Below are 17,348 nucleotides of genomic sequence, written 5' to 3'. Positions count from 1 at the left end.
TCATTTTCTTGTGACGCATCTTTTACGTGATTTAATGCATTAATTCTTTTCCTTAAAAAAAAAACTAACCTATCAGTTTCGGACAAAATGTTTTTTTTTTTTTTTAATTTCAAAATAAACTACTAATTTTAATGGAAAGATAGGTAGTTAATCGAGACTGGTCAATTTATAATACATACTCTGCAATATATCCATGTTCCAAAAATCCAACTGGTCTATACTGCTAGTGTCACATGTGACCTGGTTAGATTTATTTATTCTGCATTTCCACATAGGGGAACCCATTTGCTCGTGAGTCACATTTAGGTCTGTAGGCTGCTTTAATTTTTTTTTATTTTTTATTTTATTTTTCAATACGTGTGTTCAGTGGGTTAGTTATTGGATTTGTAAATTCCCTTTTAATTTTTTAATACAATAATAAGTTTCCCAATAAATAACCTGTCTACGTACAGACCTAATTGTTAAAATTAAACATATAGTCAGCATAATAGACGATATAGTCATGCAATATATAATTATATATAAGTATTTAACAATATAATATAATGGAATAATTTTCTTTTAGTACTATTAACTCTATTAGATTATAGTATCTGTTCATCTATATATTTTCTCAATACATTGAAGCACAAGAGTAAATCAGATCCACTGATGCTCGATCTCATCATGATCTTTCATATAGAAGAGTCACTACATGTCATCTGAGCACAAGGTGTTTGGCATATAATGGAGTAGTTAAACTATTGAGGTTTAATTTTTAGGAAGAAAGTAAGATATATATTGACTTGACTCCCAATAGCTTCTTAGTATTTCTTAATATATTCTTGGAAATTTTGCAAACACTTGTTGGAGGACTATTCTAATCAAAGTCAAGCTGCCAGTCTGCATAAAAAGTCGCACCCTTGGGGAGACTAGCACCTTACATACTTTTTCTTCTTTACATTTTTTTTTTCATTTAATAATATCCATCTTCTTCATTTTAACAACCAACACACTTATTTTTCTTTACTTTTAAAAAAATTCTTTTTTATTTAACCATTTTTATCATCTTCATTTTAACAACCAAAGCACTTTGATTTTTATTTACTCCATCCATGATCCACCCTGATACTGCTAATTCTACGTAAGCAATATAAAATAACACGAGACCAATTAAAGCAAGTAAAATCTTTATTGATCCCGGTAAAGGCCCTAAGTACAATCTACTTGGCTGCTCTGAGTACCGACTGACTGCGGTCGGGATTCTCTAACAACAACCTATCGATCGTCCAAAAGTCCTCTACACTGTAGCCACTGTGGGTATTTATAGCCGCTATGCCGGGGACAGGATTCCAGCCGTTCGGCATGCCCTCCACGTAGCCACCACGTGTCATCCTCCCGGGTGCCATGGCTGTCGATGTAAAGAGCCGCCACGTGTCCGTTGTCAGCTCTTTCGCCAGAGGGCTACCGCTCGGTGGTCGACACCGTCGCTCGGGCAACTCCCGGCCATTCCCGACCGGGGTCTTCATGGAAAAAGCCCGACCTGCCACCTGCAAAGATCACAAGAGAAAGACAAAGGCAAGTCGGTCGTGGTGGAGCTTATGTCGGTCGGGATATTCCCTACCACACCCTTATGTGTTTGATTTAATTAACAAAACTTAATTTAAGTAATTTACAATTTAGTTTTCGAAAATATTTAATTTAATATAGACTATTAGTAATTTAGTATAATAATTAAAATTTCAAAAAATAATTCGGACTATATTTTAGATTCTTTCTAAATCCTCCTATTCACTTGATGTAGGGAAAAATTTATGAGATTTTTAAAATGTGAAAAATCACCATTTTGGTCACTGAAAAGGTTAAATTGACGAAATTTTAAACAATTTGATTATCAAATTAGTTGAAATTGAAAACTAGGGACTACATTGATAGTTGAAAAATAATTAAGAGACCAAAATGTTGATTAACTCTTTAGTTTTTGAAAATATTTAATTTAATATTAGGACTATAGTAATTTAATTAGTATATAATTAAAAAGAATAAGGGTCAAATAGGCCATCGAAACTGCACACGATAATGCAATTAGGCCATTGAACCTAAAAAACCAACAATTCAGTCCCTAAACTAATTAATCAATTTCAAACAATTCTTCAAATTTGCAGGTTTCCAACAGATCTAACAGATCATCCTCCCAAATTAATTATTTTTTAAAAAATAAATTTTAAAAATTAATTATTTAAATTAAAAAAAAAAAAAAAAAAAAAAAAAAAAAAAAAAAAACAAGACTCCGACCGGAGACGAAGAAACCTTCTTCGTCTCCGGCCGTGGAGACGAAGTCCTATTTTTTTTTTATAATTTAAATAATTAATTTTTAAAATTTATTTTTTAAAAAATAATTAATTTGGGAGGATCACCTGTAGGAAACTTGCAAATTGGAAGAATTGTTTGAAATTGGTTAGTTTAGGGACCCAATTATTATTTTTTAGGTTCAGTGACCTAATTGCATTATCGTGTGCAGTTCGATAGCCTATTTGACCCTTATTCCTAATTAAAATTTCAAAATTAATATATTTTAGATTCTTACTAAAAATTACTCTCAAAAGTGTAATTATGTAAAATAATAATAGTAGCGAAAATGATGTATTTTAAAATGGTAACATGTCATTGTTCAGCCCAAGGAACCAATTCCCCCACTACCGAAGTTTGATCCTGTGATCACCTATTTAGAATGGTAATAGAAATGTTATCACACTACATAGTAGTCACAAAATTTAAAATAATTTATAAATAAATAAAAAAACATATTCACTAAATAATTAATTTAACAAACATTTGTATAATGTTACTGCCAAGAGGAATTCATTATTGTTCCTTGTTAAATACATTAGCCCCTATTTGAACTACCAGATGAAATGGATATCAATCATAGCATGGTGTTGTCAACAACTACCAGAGAGTGGCTCAATAATTATGATGTGCAACCGTCAGCACCATGCATGGTGCACACGGTTGCAAAACGACGTCGTTTTGATTAAAAACGCATGTTTTATTTAAAAAAAAATAAATCAATTTCGATTCCCCTCAACATCATTATGTTGTTCATTCATTCTGGATTTTTAGTTCATTCATTCTGGATTTTTAGTTCATTCATTGTGGATATTTAATTCATTCATGGTGGATATTTAGTTCATTCATTCTGGATATTTAGTTCATTCATTCTGGATTTTTAGTTATTCATTCACTATGGATATTTAGTTCATTCATTGTGGATATATAATTCAAATTATGCACACAAAAAAATGCTATTGCCAAGAATCGAACCTAAATTTTTTTCTTTTAAGTGGGACGCGCGATTTTAATCAAAACGACGTCGTTTTTGCAACCGTGTGCACCATACATGGCGCACACGGTTGCACAGCATAATTTTCGAGAGTGGGCCATTGAGATTTGAGAGTGGCTGCCACTCTCAATTGAAGATCTTTGTTTTATTTTGCATGCAACGGCCAGCTTTTTTATTTTTTATTTTTTTTTATTTTTTTTTAGTTTTTAATTTTTAATTTAACTTGTTAACATTCTTGTTTTTTTTTTTTAATTATTAATTTAATTTTATTTAATTTTTAAGTTATTTTGTTATTAAATTTATATTTATTAATTAAATTAAAATTCTTAATTATCAATAATAATATTATTAATAATATTTTTATCAAATTTATAATTATAATTTTTAGAATGATAATAAATAAAAAAAATAATTAAAATATGGAGATAAAATGGTGAGTCCACCAAAAGTTGTGAAAAACTTAAAACTAATAGGAAGAAAGATTTTGTGATTGAGTGAGACAGTGGACTGGACATTTAGGTTTAAGTCTGTATTCCACCAATGTGCCTATATAAAGCCTGTATTGATGGGATACAGAACAAATTATTCATTATATGGTACTCATACAACTTAGAAAACACCAGTACACCATCTAGGGCTGGGAGTCAAGTATGGAACAAAACGACGAACACTATTCTGTAGATCTACTGTTCAAGATCAACTATGGCTGGAGATTTACACTATTTCCGCTTCCCGCTACTACGAGGTTAGGTTTCTCGTAGATTTTACTCTGTATGGTTAGACTATATTTAGATTTAACACTAAAATGTAATTAGGTCATTGAACACAAAAAATATACAATTAGGTCCTTAAACTAACCAATTTCATGCAATTAGTCTAATTTATAGGTTTTTCAAATTTCTAACAAGTTACCCTAATTTTAAAATATTTTTTAAAACTAATTATTTAAAACTATATAAAAAAAATTTTAAAAAAAGAACGTCTCCATGCCAATGACAAAGAAACTATATTCGTCTCCGGGGCTTCGGCCATGGAGACAAAGAAACCTTCGTCTCTAGCTGGAGTCGAAGAAGGTTTCTTCGTCTCCATGGCCGGAGACGAGACGGAGGTTTCTTCATCTTCATGGCTAGAGACAAAGATGGTTTCTTCGTCTCTAGTCAGAGAGACGGAGGTTTTTTTGTCTTCATGACCGGAGACGAAGAATGTTTCTTCATCTCCAGCATAGAGATGTTTTTTTTAAAAAAAAATAAATAATTAGTTTTAAGTAATTATTTAAAAAAAATTAATTTGGGTGACCTGTTAGAAATATGAAAAACTTATAAATTAGACTAATTACATAAAATTGGTTAGTTTAGGGACCTAATTGTATATTTTTTGAGTTTAACGACATAATTGCATTTTGGTGTGTAGTCACATAGCCTATTTGACCCGTATTCCAAATTTCTTTATTAATTTGAACAGTTGCATAGTAACACACCAAGGAGAAGAGAAAATGGTTTTAATGGGGAAAGATAAAGGATGTCATTTCTTTAAAATAATAAGGACAAGGATAATATATATATATATATATATATATATATATATATATATATATATATATAAAGGAAACCACTAGCTTATTTTGAAACGATACTCCATACACCTCTTATTTTAAGGTAGGAGTTTATTTTGATAATATTACCAAATAGAACTTATAGCTTATTAGTAGCTTAAAACAAGTTATAAGCTCCTAAATAAGTTCAGTCACACACAATCTCAAACGCTTGCACAAAATATAACCAAAGACATCCTAAATCAGTACAAGCTAGAGAGAGTAGACATGCATTGGAAGCCTTGGCTCGATGACAGTTGTTAGTGAGATTTTCTTTCGTGTAGAAAGTCCAATATTCTCATCCATGTTGAGCTTTTCTGGAGTTACATCATTTGGTAATTTCCAATTAAACCCATGCAAGAGGTTAGCCAAGCTAGCTTGAATGACTTTGAGTCCGAGACTATAGGCTGGACACATTCTTCTCCCCGCACCAAATGGTAAAAGCTCAAAATGACATCCTTTCACGTCAATGTCCGTTCCAATGAATCTATCAGGAATGAATTCATTCGGTTTGTCCCATGAAACCGGGTCTCTTGCGATGGTCCAAACGCTCACCAGGACTTGAGTGCCTTTCGGAATGTCATAGCCAGCAACCTTGCAGTCCTCGCGGCAAAGGTGTGCCACCAGCATCGGCGCCACAGGGTGCAATCTCATCGTCTCTTTAACTATTGCTTGAATGTATAGAAGATTTGGCATGTCCTTCTCTTCAACCCATCTCTTTTGACCAATCACATGGTCTAGTTCATCTGTGGCCTTCTTGAATATCTCTGGCTTCTTTAGGAGCTCAGAAATTGCCCATTCCACTATCACTGTAGAGTTCTCTGTTCCACCAGCGAGCAAGTCCTAATTTATGAATAAACATATATGCATGTTAGATCTTTGCCTATATATATATATATATGCATAGTGTGATCTGAAACACAAACCTGGATGAAAGCTTTTACTCCATGCCTCTCAAGCTTGACTTCCAGGCTAGGATCATCAGCCCATTGGAGCAGAAGATCCACCATATCCTTAGCCACAAAACTGTCCCCCTCTGCCACTCTCCTAGCATTATGCTCATCAACAACATGCTCCAAAAACCTATCGAATTTCTTGCTCAATGCCTTCATCCTCTTAATGTACCCTTGCAGGTCCAAGAAATCGATCCAGGGGATGGAATCGCCGATGTTCAACACCCCGTTGAGCAAGAACAGCTCGTCTAACATCTTCCTGAACTCATTGGGGCTCACAATTGCTCCTTCAGACTCATTCAGGTAACTCTTCCCGAGCACCATCCAGCTGATCACGTTCAAGCTCAAGGTGGACATGTAGTCCCTCAAGAGAATTGGTTTCTGGGCAGAAGATGTGTTGTAGAGTTCACGGAGAATGGATTTCAATTCCTGGGAGCGGATGTTCTCGTAAGATTCAAGTCTCTTGGCGCTGAATAGCTCCGTGAGGCACATTCGCCGGGCCTGCCGCCAGTACGGGCCGTACGGGGACCAAGCAATATCGGAATAATTATACGTTGTGTACTTTCCCGCCGCAGTTTTGGGTCTGATCGATAGATAACACATTACAAATGAACAGATTGATCAAAATATGAGTTTGCATTTTCAATTCCCCGGAAATTATCTTACTAATAAGCGTGACATTATATTCTTATTATTACCTACCTGTCAACGAAGTTGATGTCCATGGTTTTAAGGAAAGTCTTTGCCATTTCTGCGGAGGAGCCGACCACCACCGGGAAGGACCCAAACTGGAGCTGCATTATGGGGCCGTATTTGAGCGCCAAATCGTGGACGGAACGATGAGGGAGGGTGCCGATGAGGTTCAAGTTTCCGATGATGGGCCATGGCTTTGGACCGGGCGGTAGATGAAGCTTTCTCCGGCGGAGATGTTTGGCAATGAGGATAAGTGCAATGGTAGATAGCCATGCTGCTGCATAGGCAATCCAAGTTGGGGCCTCCATGGAATAATGAAATCAAAATAATTTGTTTGGCGATTGTGTTTATGGTGGGCTTATGAGTGGCAGATGGATGGGTACTTATAGGAGTAATAATTGAAAGAAATACGAAATATCAGAGAAATACTGTTGATTAGTGTACTGTTTAACATGACTGGCCAACTTTTATACTATTGACCCTGGTCCACTTCAAAATAATATTCGGATTATCTATTAATTTATTGAATTAGTGAATTTGACTAGTTAATAATATTAACTGATTTTAGAAAAGTCCTTAGTAAATTAGACATAACCCGTAAGTTAATTACATTCAAAATGACTTTCTCAAAAAGCTTATTGTTGAGCAACTTTTTGAATTTTAACATTTTAGAACAATAAGTTGTTACAAAAAAACTAATTAATCATACACTAATATTGATTATTTAACCAAGTTAAACAACTGATAATGGTTAAATAAGTCAAAATTGACTGATAAGCTAACTATATTACCAGACAAGGCATATATCTAATTAAAATATTATGCATGTTCGATTAAGTTATTTTGTATATATTTATAAATAAATTAAACGTACATATTATGTTAATTGCATATATAAAATTTATTAATACATAATATGTTAACTCAAGTTACTTAATATGTTAATTGTAGTAGTTATAATAGGTACATAATATATTAATTGCAAGTACATAATATATTAACTGCAAATAAATAATATATTAATTGTAGTAGCTAGGTACATAATATATCCTTTATATAATAAAGGAGTTAATTTCAGCAATGGTCCTCCGACTATATTGATTTTCCAAAATTAGTCCTCGACTTTTAATTTGGACACTTTACGTCCTTTGACTTTCAATTTCTTTCCAATTGAGGTCCTTTCGTTAGATTATGGTAAATTGGACTTTAAATGAAATGGTAAAGTAGTCATTTCATTTGCCTAATGTATAATTCTTCGTATTTCTCCCTTGTATGCTCGACTTCGGACATCAGATTCACTTAATTGCTTAATCTCTAAATCCACTCGAAGAACAAAATTCCATTAGGAATTAAGCAATTAAGTGAATTTGATGCCCGAAGTTGCGTATACAAGGAAGAAATACGAAGAATTATACATTAGGCAGATGAAATGACTACTTTGCCCTTTCATTTAAAGTTCATTTTATCGTAACCTGACGAAAGGACCTCAATTGGAAAGAAATTGAAAGTCAAGGGATGTAAAGTGTCCAATTTCAAAGTCGGGGACTAATTTTGGAAAATCAATATAGTCAGAGGACCATTGCTGTAATTAACTCTATAATAAAGCTATATGGTTTGGGAAATATTTAATGTTACAATTAATGCAACAACATCCTTTATTAAAAAAAATAAAAAAAATAAATACACAACATTTAAAAAATAAAATAGCTATATATTATATAATCATATAAAAAATATACTTTTGAAAAATAAAATAGCTATATATTATATAATCATATAAAAAATGTGTTCAATTAGAGTTTAAATTTACACCTACAAAATTTGAAATTTGTTTTCCAAATGTAATTATCTTAGTTATTATTCGTATTGTGAAAATTATAATATAGATGAAATACAATTAAGAATAAATCAATGTAATTATGTAAATTCTCTCTATAAATTTATTTGAATATGCACATAATTAGAGATTATATTAACCATACAAAATTATAATTTTAATTTTAATTGTAATTTTGTATTCTATAAAAATAATAAATACTTGACCAATGGAAGCTCAAAAATATTATAATATTAAATAATTTAAAATATTTTAGTTTTTCTATTTTTTATTTATATTTATAATAACATAATTTTTTTCCGTGCATCACGCGGGTGAATTACTAGTTAAATATAAATACATAATTTGTATGTTATTTTATATTAAAATCCACAATGTATCAAGCTTAACTCCTACCTGAAGGTTGTGAGTTCAAGTCTCATTGAAAATGCTATTAACTCTCTGTGTTTCAGTAGGTTGAGAAAATAGTTATAAACAGATCTATGTTATAACTGCTGATGTTTGTGACTCTGTGCGTGGTTTCGTTTTCTTTTTTATTTTTCTTTGGAGAATAGGTATGTGGATTGTTAGATTTGTATGTACGTCCCTTGGATTAGCTCATCATACTAAAGTTAATTCACGTCATCAAACCTCAAAACATTTAAAAAAAAAAAAAAACTCCTATATTTTAGCCGAAGTTAAGATTAGTTCAACATTAGACAACTAGACAATGATTTAAGATATATAGCTCGAAAGGAATAACTGAGCAATAAAACATGATTATCGTAATAAAATATTATTAATTTAATTTTTATCAAGATTCAGTTGAACCTAGACGACGATATATGCCTAGTGCCTCACTGACATATATTTTGGGTCAGAAATAATTACTCATACAAATGATAACTCATCACGAACATACCATTTGAGGCATTCTAGAATTCTGATGATTGGCTTCCTAATTTCAATTCTCCATAGGAAATTGAAGCATGTGCTCCATCTCAATTAACACATACCTTTACGTGTACAGGTTGATTATTTTTAATAGACTTCAAACAACACGTGGATCATAGTCTTTTTTTATCGGGTGACGCGGATATTTGAATCCATGACCTTTAGCATGTGATTAGGTCTGATACCAAATTGAAGGATGTGCTGCATCTCAACTAAAAATTTAAAATGATAATTAAATTGCATATTTATATTTATATATTATATGCTAAACATATATAGTATTATACATACACATATAATTGATGAATTAATAAATAATTGCAGAAAAGGAGAGGGAAGATGACATGATCAATGTTCATTTCATATACTTGCAAATGAATGTTCATTTCAAAACTTAATTTAAGTAATTTACAATTTAGTTTTTGAAAATATTTAATTTAATATATATTAAACTATTAGTAATAAATTTATCTCTTTTTTATAAGGTAGTATCTGTTCTATACTTTCTCAATCATTTTGCAATTCAAAGAATCAATTCCCTCACTATCGAATTGAAGGAAGAGACTCAACCTCCTAACTTCCTGAAGATACATCCCAACAAAGACAAATGAAAACGTGAGGCTACTTTTTAATTTGTTGAAAGATGGAACAAGATATATTACATGTATTTTTATTTTTTTTCAATTTGTTGATTGATTGATGGTTAGTTTTAAGAGTTGATTAATTTTTTTTTTACGTACTCACCGACGTCTACGATGTTAAAGAATATTTGTAGGGTCTATTGATACATATATCATTTATTATAAATAAATACATCTTTTTATTGTAAATATTTTTCATCAAACGATATTTCTGAATCACACCGTTATTTAATTATATATTATAATTTTTTTGATTTATTAAAACTAACCTATCAGTTTCGGACTAAATGTTTTTTTTTTAATTTAAAAATAAACTACTAATTTTAATGGAAAGATAGGTAGTTAGTGGAGACTGGTCAATTTATAATACTCTGCTATATATCCATGTTCCAAATTAAAAATCCAATGTCGTCTATACTATTGTCACATGTGGCCGGTTAGATTTATTTATTCTGCATTTCCACATAGGGGAACCCATTTGCTCATGAATCACAATTAGGTCTCTAGGCTTGGTTTAATTTGTTTTCTTTTATAATTTAATAGGTGTGTTCGGTGGGTTAGTTATTGGATTTGTATATTCCCTTTAAGAGGTGTATTCAGTCATGACTTTTGTAAAATTTTAAACATTTTTAAAATAATAGATTTTAATAAACATTGATTGACTTTTATAAAGTCGTTCAAAACTTTTTAAAACTTTATAAGACTCTATAAAAGTCTATATAAAAAACATTTATAGACTTTTATCAACTTTTTATTTTAAAAAATTTACAAAAGTCATTAAAATTCTAAATTGAATACATCCTTACAAACTTTCAATGATTTTGATTCTTATCATTTATCTTTACAAACGCAAAGAACTATTATTTGCAATAAGAGACTGCGAACAACAACAATGTGCTACTGTTTGCAACCCCAAATTGTTGTTATGCCATGTTCATAGATGGCATTCAGATCACAAAATGAAGGGTTTTGGGTGAGATAAATGTGAAAGGTCATTTATGCCATCGCATTTCACGGCAGAACTATGGCATGTCAATTTTAAAATTTGGAGGATCACGGATGGTTGATTTGAAAGTTTAGAATCATAGGTGGTTCCACCACTATACTTGAGGGACGTTGACTGATATTAACAATAAATTCAAATAATAAATTGAATGGCAATTTGAAAGCAACATAGTTCTCAATTCTGTAAAAAAAATCAAATTGTAGGCCCAAATCAATATATATATATATATATATATATATATATATATATATATATATATATATCTGTGTGTGTGTGTGTTTTCAAAAAAATACATGTATATATATCATAAACGATTTTAAATAATCACATGCCGATAATAGGCAAATTATGTTGTGCACACAGGTCTAGAATCATAATTTCTATACTGTAGATTCATAAAATCTATACTGTAGATTCATAATTTTATAAATATATGCTTATAATTATAGAGCTATATGGTCATAATTTTCGATGTTAATATTCTCAATTGTTGAACTCTGTATTCACAAATCACATAACTATATGTTCATAATTTGATAACTATACAGTTTAGAAATTATGAATCTACAGTACAAAAATTATGAATCTACAGTACAAATATTATGAATCTGCAGTATAGAAATTATGAATCTACTGTATAGAAATTATGAATCTACTGTATAGAAATTATGAATCTCTAGTTTAGAAATTATGAATCTACGATTTAGAAATTATGAATCTACAGTATAGAAAATATGAATCTAGACCTGTGTGCACCATGCATGATGCACACGGTTCCACAACATAAAAATCCCCGATGATGATAATAATAATAATAATAATAATAATAGTAATAATAATAATAATAATAATAATAATAATAATAATAATAATAATAATAATAATGACAATGTGAAGAGACCCAAAAAAAAAAAAAAACACATATTATATTTATTGAGCAAATTACCAAAATGGTCCTTCGACTATGTCGATTTCACCAATTTAGTCCTAATTATTTTGATTTCTCTAATCAAATCCTCCGACTATCAAAAGTTTAATCATTTTAGTCCTCTGATGACTTGGATGGCCAACTTCCGGCGATGGTAAGGGTAGTTTAGTAACTTCGTAATTATTCCCGCTGAATAGTAATATTTGGCGCTGCGGTATCAGAATCGCGGTGAGAACTCTTTTCCTCGGTGAGAGAATTCTCTGCGATGAAATCTTCTCGACATCCGATCACATCAGAGAATCGTGTTTCGCCGAAATCTCTAAAGACGGTGCTCTCAATTTGTTCGGTTTCCTTGAATCGGCGGCTAAATATAAGAAGACCTCGATCGAGAAGATGTTTCGCTATTTGGACCTTTACGAGGCGATTTCGGACCTCTCGCCAGAAATTGAATCGATTTTTAGCTTCGATTCTAATGCAGCCGTGAAGTCTCAGGCTGCAGCGTCAATATCAAAGTTAGGCGACGCCGTTAGAGCATTGTTGTCGGAGTTTGAGGCGGCGATACAGAAAGATTCCACAAAACCATCTCCCGGCGGCGCAATCCATCCACTGATTCGGTACGTGATGAACTTCCTCGTTTTCCTCGCCGATTACAGCGGCACCATTTCCGAAATCATAGCCTTCATGCCCGGGAAGCGGCCAGCAAACCTGCCAAGGAGACTGAACATCGGCTCATCTTCAACCTCCAACAAATCGGTCGAACCAATCTTTGCAACGCCATTACAATCAAACTTCTGGATACGACAATCCTCCCCTTCGAGCATAGTAGTAAGGAACGGGTTGGCAAAGCGGGCGGGAGTTTTCTGGAAATTGTGTTGACCCCGAAGTGCACCCTGCCCAGGCCTTTGAACCTCATTGGAGGTGTCTTGCGAGCCAAGAGTGCGAGAAACCGACGGCTCCGGCGAATGGGTTGCAGTCTTCTTCCCTTTTCCGGCCATAATACACAACGGAACGAACAAATAGCCGGTGAACGGAGGACCAACGACTAATACAGTGAACTTCCAATAATATCCCTCAAAATATGTCATCCAAGTCACCGGAGGACTAAAATGGTTAAAATTTTGATAGTCGGAGGATTTGATTAAAGAAATCAAAATGAGTAGGACTAAATTGTTAAAATCGACATAGTCGAGGGACCATTTTGATAATTTGCTCTATATTTATTATATATATTTAATTAATATATTATTTTTAAAAAATAAACTGGGCTGAAGAGGCCCAAAAGCATGGGGTCCAATTATGTAAGAAAAAAATGAACACTCTTCTTCTCAAACAATGGCGAATTGTATCGTGCACCGCGGTGCATAATCGATTATGTACCGCGGTGTATAATCGATTATGCACCGTGCATCAAAACGACGTTATTTTATTTAATGAAAAGAAAAGGAATTCGTTTCGCGACGTTCCGCAAAAAATCTGTTCTTCAGTTTCAGTTTGTATACACTGCAGTTTCAGTTCAACACAACTATAATTTCATTTCGATATAGGAATGATAACGAAAAGATTAGCATATATACTGTTTGTCAATTAGAGTGGTAGCGTGCTGATAGCTTGTTATAATTTTATGTCCGCTGGCCATTAGCTATTAATCGATGAACTGAGTAACATTGCAGGAAGGAAGATATTGAAAAGAGAAAAGAGAGAATTGATAGATAATAGTGTAGGGGATATTCCAAGTTTCATTAACCCTCCAAACAATACAACATATGTAAGAATATATACAATACAAATATAACGAATACGTACAATAATGACATTCTTAATTATCGGACTATAATGTCCGTCACAAAAGAAATAATGTTACATTAATATATATTTATAACAAAAAATAGATTTTACATTTTTTTTAAAGTCCCTTAAATTCTGATGGATGGTGAACAATGATCACTTTTTACATTAAAGACTTGTTTTCCGTTTATAAGTCTTTTTTTATGTAAAAGGGCAGAAATTTCTTTATTAACTTCAAAAGTTACACAGTAACACTCAAACGCTTGCACAAAATATAACCGATCGAAGACATCCTAAATCAGTACAAGCTAGTGAGAGTAGACATGCATCGGAAGCCTTGGCTCGATGACAGTTGTTAGTGAGATTTTCTTTCGTGTAGAAAGTCCAATGTTCTCATCCATGTTGAGATTCTCTGGAGTTACATCATTTGGTAATTTCCAATTAAACCCATGCAAGAAATTAGTCAAGCTAGCTTGAATGACTTTCAGGCCAAGACTATAGGCTAGACACATTCTTCTTCCCACACCAAATGGTAAGAGTTCAAAATCACATCCTTTCACATCAATGTCCTTTCCAATGAATCTATCAGGAATGAATTCATTCGGATTGTCCCATGAAACCGGGTCTCTTGTGATGGTCCAAACGCTCACCAGGACTTGAGTGCCTTTCGGAATGTCATAGCCAGCAACCTTGCAGTCCTCGCGGCAAAGGTGTGCCACCAGCATCGGCGCCACAGGGTGTAATCTCATCGTCTCTTTAACTATTGCCTGAATGTATGGAAGATTTGGCATGTCCTTCTCTTCTACCCACCTCTTTTGACCGATCACATGGTCTAGTTCATCTGTGGCCTTCTTGAATATCTCTGGCTTCTTTAGGAGCTCAGAAATTGCCCATTCCACTATCACTGTAGAGTTCTCTGTTCCACCAGCGAGCAAGTCCTAATTTATGAATAAACATATATGCATGTTAGCCGGCCTGTCAACGAAGTTGATGTCCATGGTTTTAAGGAAAGTCTTTGCCATTTCTACCGAGGAGCCGACCACCACCGGGAAGGACCCAAACTGGAGCTGCATGATGGGGCCGTATTTGAGCGACAAATCGTGGACGGAACGATGAGGGCGGGTGCCGATGAGGTTCAAGTTTCCGATGATGCACCATGGCTTAGGACCGGGCGGTAGATGAAGCTTTCTCCGGCGGAGATGTTTGGCAAGGAGGATAAGTGCAATGGTAGACAGGCAGGCTGCTGCATAGGCAATCCAAGTTGGGGCCTCCATGGAATAATCAAATCAAAACAATTTTTTTAGCGATTGTGTTTATGCATGGTGAGCTTCAGAGTGGCAGATGGATGGGTACTTATAGGAGTAATAATTAAAACAAATATGAAATATCAGAGAAATACTGTTGATTAGTGTACTGTTTAACATGGGTGTATGGCAATTGTCTTTGGAAAAAGTTAGGAAATAAACTACGAATTGCACATTCGTAATTAGCTATGTTTGTGGCCAACTTTTCTACAATCTGTCCAACCAAACATTGTAATTTGCATTGCCAAGATAATCTGTAATATTCATATTATCTATGGGGTGTTTGATAAATAGTTATTAACTGATTGGGTTAGTGAGTTTGACTAGTTGATAGCATTAACAAATTATAGAAAAGTGTTTGGTAAATTAGACATTAGTTGTTAGTTGATTACATGCAAAATGACCTTTTCAAAAAACTAATCATTAAGCAACTTTTTGAATTTTAGCATTTTAGAACAATAAGTTGTTACAAAAAACTAATTAATTAAATAGTCATATGAATTATTTAACCAAGTTAAACAGCTGATATGATAGTGGTCAAATAAGTTAAAATTGACTGATAAGCTAACTATGTTACCAAACAAGGCATATATGTAATTAACATATTATGCATGTTCGATTAAGATATTATGTATTTATTAATAAATTGAAGGTACATATTATGTTAATTGCATATACAAAATTTTTTAACTGTGCATACATAATATGTTAACTCAAGGTACTTAATATGTTAATTGTAGTAGTTGTAATAGGTACATAATTTATTAATTCTATGTACATAACAAGGTTGCAAAACACGTTAGGCGCCCCCTAGGCGCCGATTTTTTTATATTTTTTATATATTTTTTATTTTTTAAAATGTAAAAAAAAAAATTTAAAATTTAAAATTATCAAAATTCACTAATAAACATAAGGTTCTCATCATTTTTTCTTACAAACTATTTATTTAAGTGGCTATAAAATTGTTTAAAATATTATTGAAATCATCTAAACACATAAAAAACTAAAATTAAGAGCAAAAGAAGCATTTGGAAAAAAAAAATTTGTCCAAAATAGACAACCGAGACAAAAGTTATACCTTCGCAAAGTTTTTAACTTAAACCCTACAAAAAAAAATAAAAAAATCGCCAATTCGGCCGACTAGGCGGTCTAGGCGGCCGCGGAGGAGTCCGATTCTGGTACATAACATGTTAACTGCAAGTAAATAATATATTAATTATAGTAGTTAGGTACACAATATATTAAATATAAATATATAATTTGAATGTTATTTTAGATTAGAATTCAATGGAGACTGGTCAATTTATAATACTCTGCTATTTATCCATGTTCCAAATTAAAAATCCAACGTGGTCTATACTATTGTCACATGTGACCGGTTAGATGTATTTATTCTGCATTTCCACATAGGGGAACCCATTTGCTTATGAATCACAATTAAGTCTGTAGGCTTGGTTTAATTTGTTTTCTTTTATAATTTAATAGGTGTGTTCGGTGGGTTAGTTATTGGATTTGTAAATTCCCTTTAATTTTTTTTTTTTTTAATATGATAACATTACAGCACGTTTGATTCACAGAATGAATTAAAAAAAAAAAACAAAAAAAAAAAAAAAACAAAAATGCTATTCTTTTCTATTGAATAACTAGTCTAACTTGCACACAAAATACGAAATTATTTTTCCCCAAGGCCAGGACCTCTACACCCTAGTTCGCTAGGAAAGCAGAGAGATAAATCACAGTGACTCAGTCTAGCTTGTTATATTTTTGAAACACGGCAAATTATATCGTGCGCCTTGGCCTAAAGCGACATTGTTTCTATAAGTTGGTGGGGAGTTGACGTGACGGCGCAACGGACACTGTTTCGTCTGTCCAATCCCGTTACCATTTTATTTTTTTGTGTTTATGTGTATTATGTTAAGAGTTTATGTGTATTATATTAAGAGTTTATGTGTATTATGTTAAGAGTTTATGTGTATTATGTTAAGAGTTTATATATATATTATGTATTTTGTTAGATTATCTGTATTATGTTAGGAGTTTATATATATTCTACTATACAATTCTATACATATGAAACATGTTATTTTTATTGTGCGTCCTGGTGCACGATATAACAATTGTTAGAACACATGGTAGAGGAAACTTGCACTCAAAATAGGAAATTACCTTGCCCCAATGGCCTCCACACCCCAACCCGATAGGAAAATGGATGGATAAATCACGGTGACTCAACCTAACTTGTTATATCTTTGGAACACATGGTAGATGATTGTTATAACATCCACCATAGTCTATCTTATAAAGTGAACCATATTAACTTTTTTCCAATTTAAGTTTATTTTTTTAAATAAATAA

General features: G+C 32.6%; 2 protein-coding genes and 1 long non-coding RNA gene across 3 annotated transcripts; all 3 read right to left on the bottom strand.

Moving 5' to 3' along the window:
- Positions 1-1,509: 1,509 nt before the first annotated feature.
- On the bottom strand, positions 1,510-13,035 carry LOC109192452. The gene is made up of 3 exons (XR_002056107.1): positions 12,954-13,035; positions 12,232-12,237; positions 1,510-1,522 (listed from the first exon to the last, which is right to left on the bottom strand). It is a non-coding gene; the product is annotated as an uncharacterized LOC109192452 (long non-coding RNA).
- Positions 4,760-6,928, bottom strand: LOC109192449 (cytochrome P450 71A1-like). The gene is made up of 4 exons (XM_019343100.1): positions 6,569-6,928; positions 5,840-6,449; positions 5,077-5,756; positions 4,760-4,796 (listed from the first exon to the last, which is right to left on the bottom strand). The coding sequence occupies exons 1-3, from the start codon at positions 6,865-6,867 to the stop codon at positions 5,127-5,129; spliced, it is 1,539 nt and encodes a 512-aa protein (XP_019198645.1). The 5' UTR covers positions 6,868-6,928; the 3' UTR covers positions 4,760-4,796; positions 5,077-5,126.
- Positions 13,036-13,892: 857 nt separating the features above from the next.
- LOC109192301 (cytochrome P450 76C4-like) lies at positions 13,893-14,963 on the bottom strand. The gene is made up of 2 exons (XM_019342874.1): positions 14,718-14,963; positions 13,893-14,627 (listed from the first exon to the last, which is right to left on the bottom strand). Exons 1-2 carry the CDS (start codon positions 14,961-14,963, stop codon positions 13,998-14,000), a joined length of 876 nt encoding a protein of 291 aa, XP_019198419.1. The 3' UTR covers positions 13,893-13,997.
- Between the last annotated feature and the right edge of the window lie 2,385 nt (positions 14,964-17,348).

The sequence above is a fragment of the Ipomoea nil genome, unplaced genomic scaffold (assembly GCF_001879475.1).
Source record: "Ipomoea nil cultivar Tokyo-kokei standard unplaced genomic scaffold, Asagao_1.1 scaffold1770, whole genome shotgun sequence".
NCBI classification, from domain to species: domain Eukaryota; kingdom Viridiplantae; phylum Streptophyta; class Magnoliopsida; order Solanales; family Convolvulaceae; genus Ipomoea; species Ipomoea nil.
This window is presented reverse-complemented; position numbering and strand designations above follow the sequence as displayed.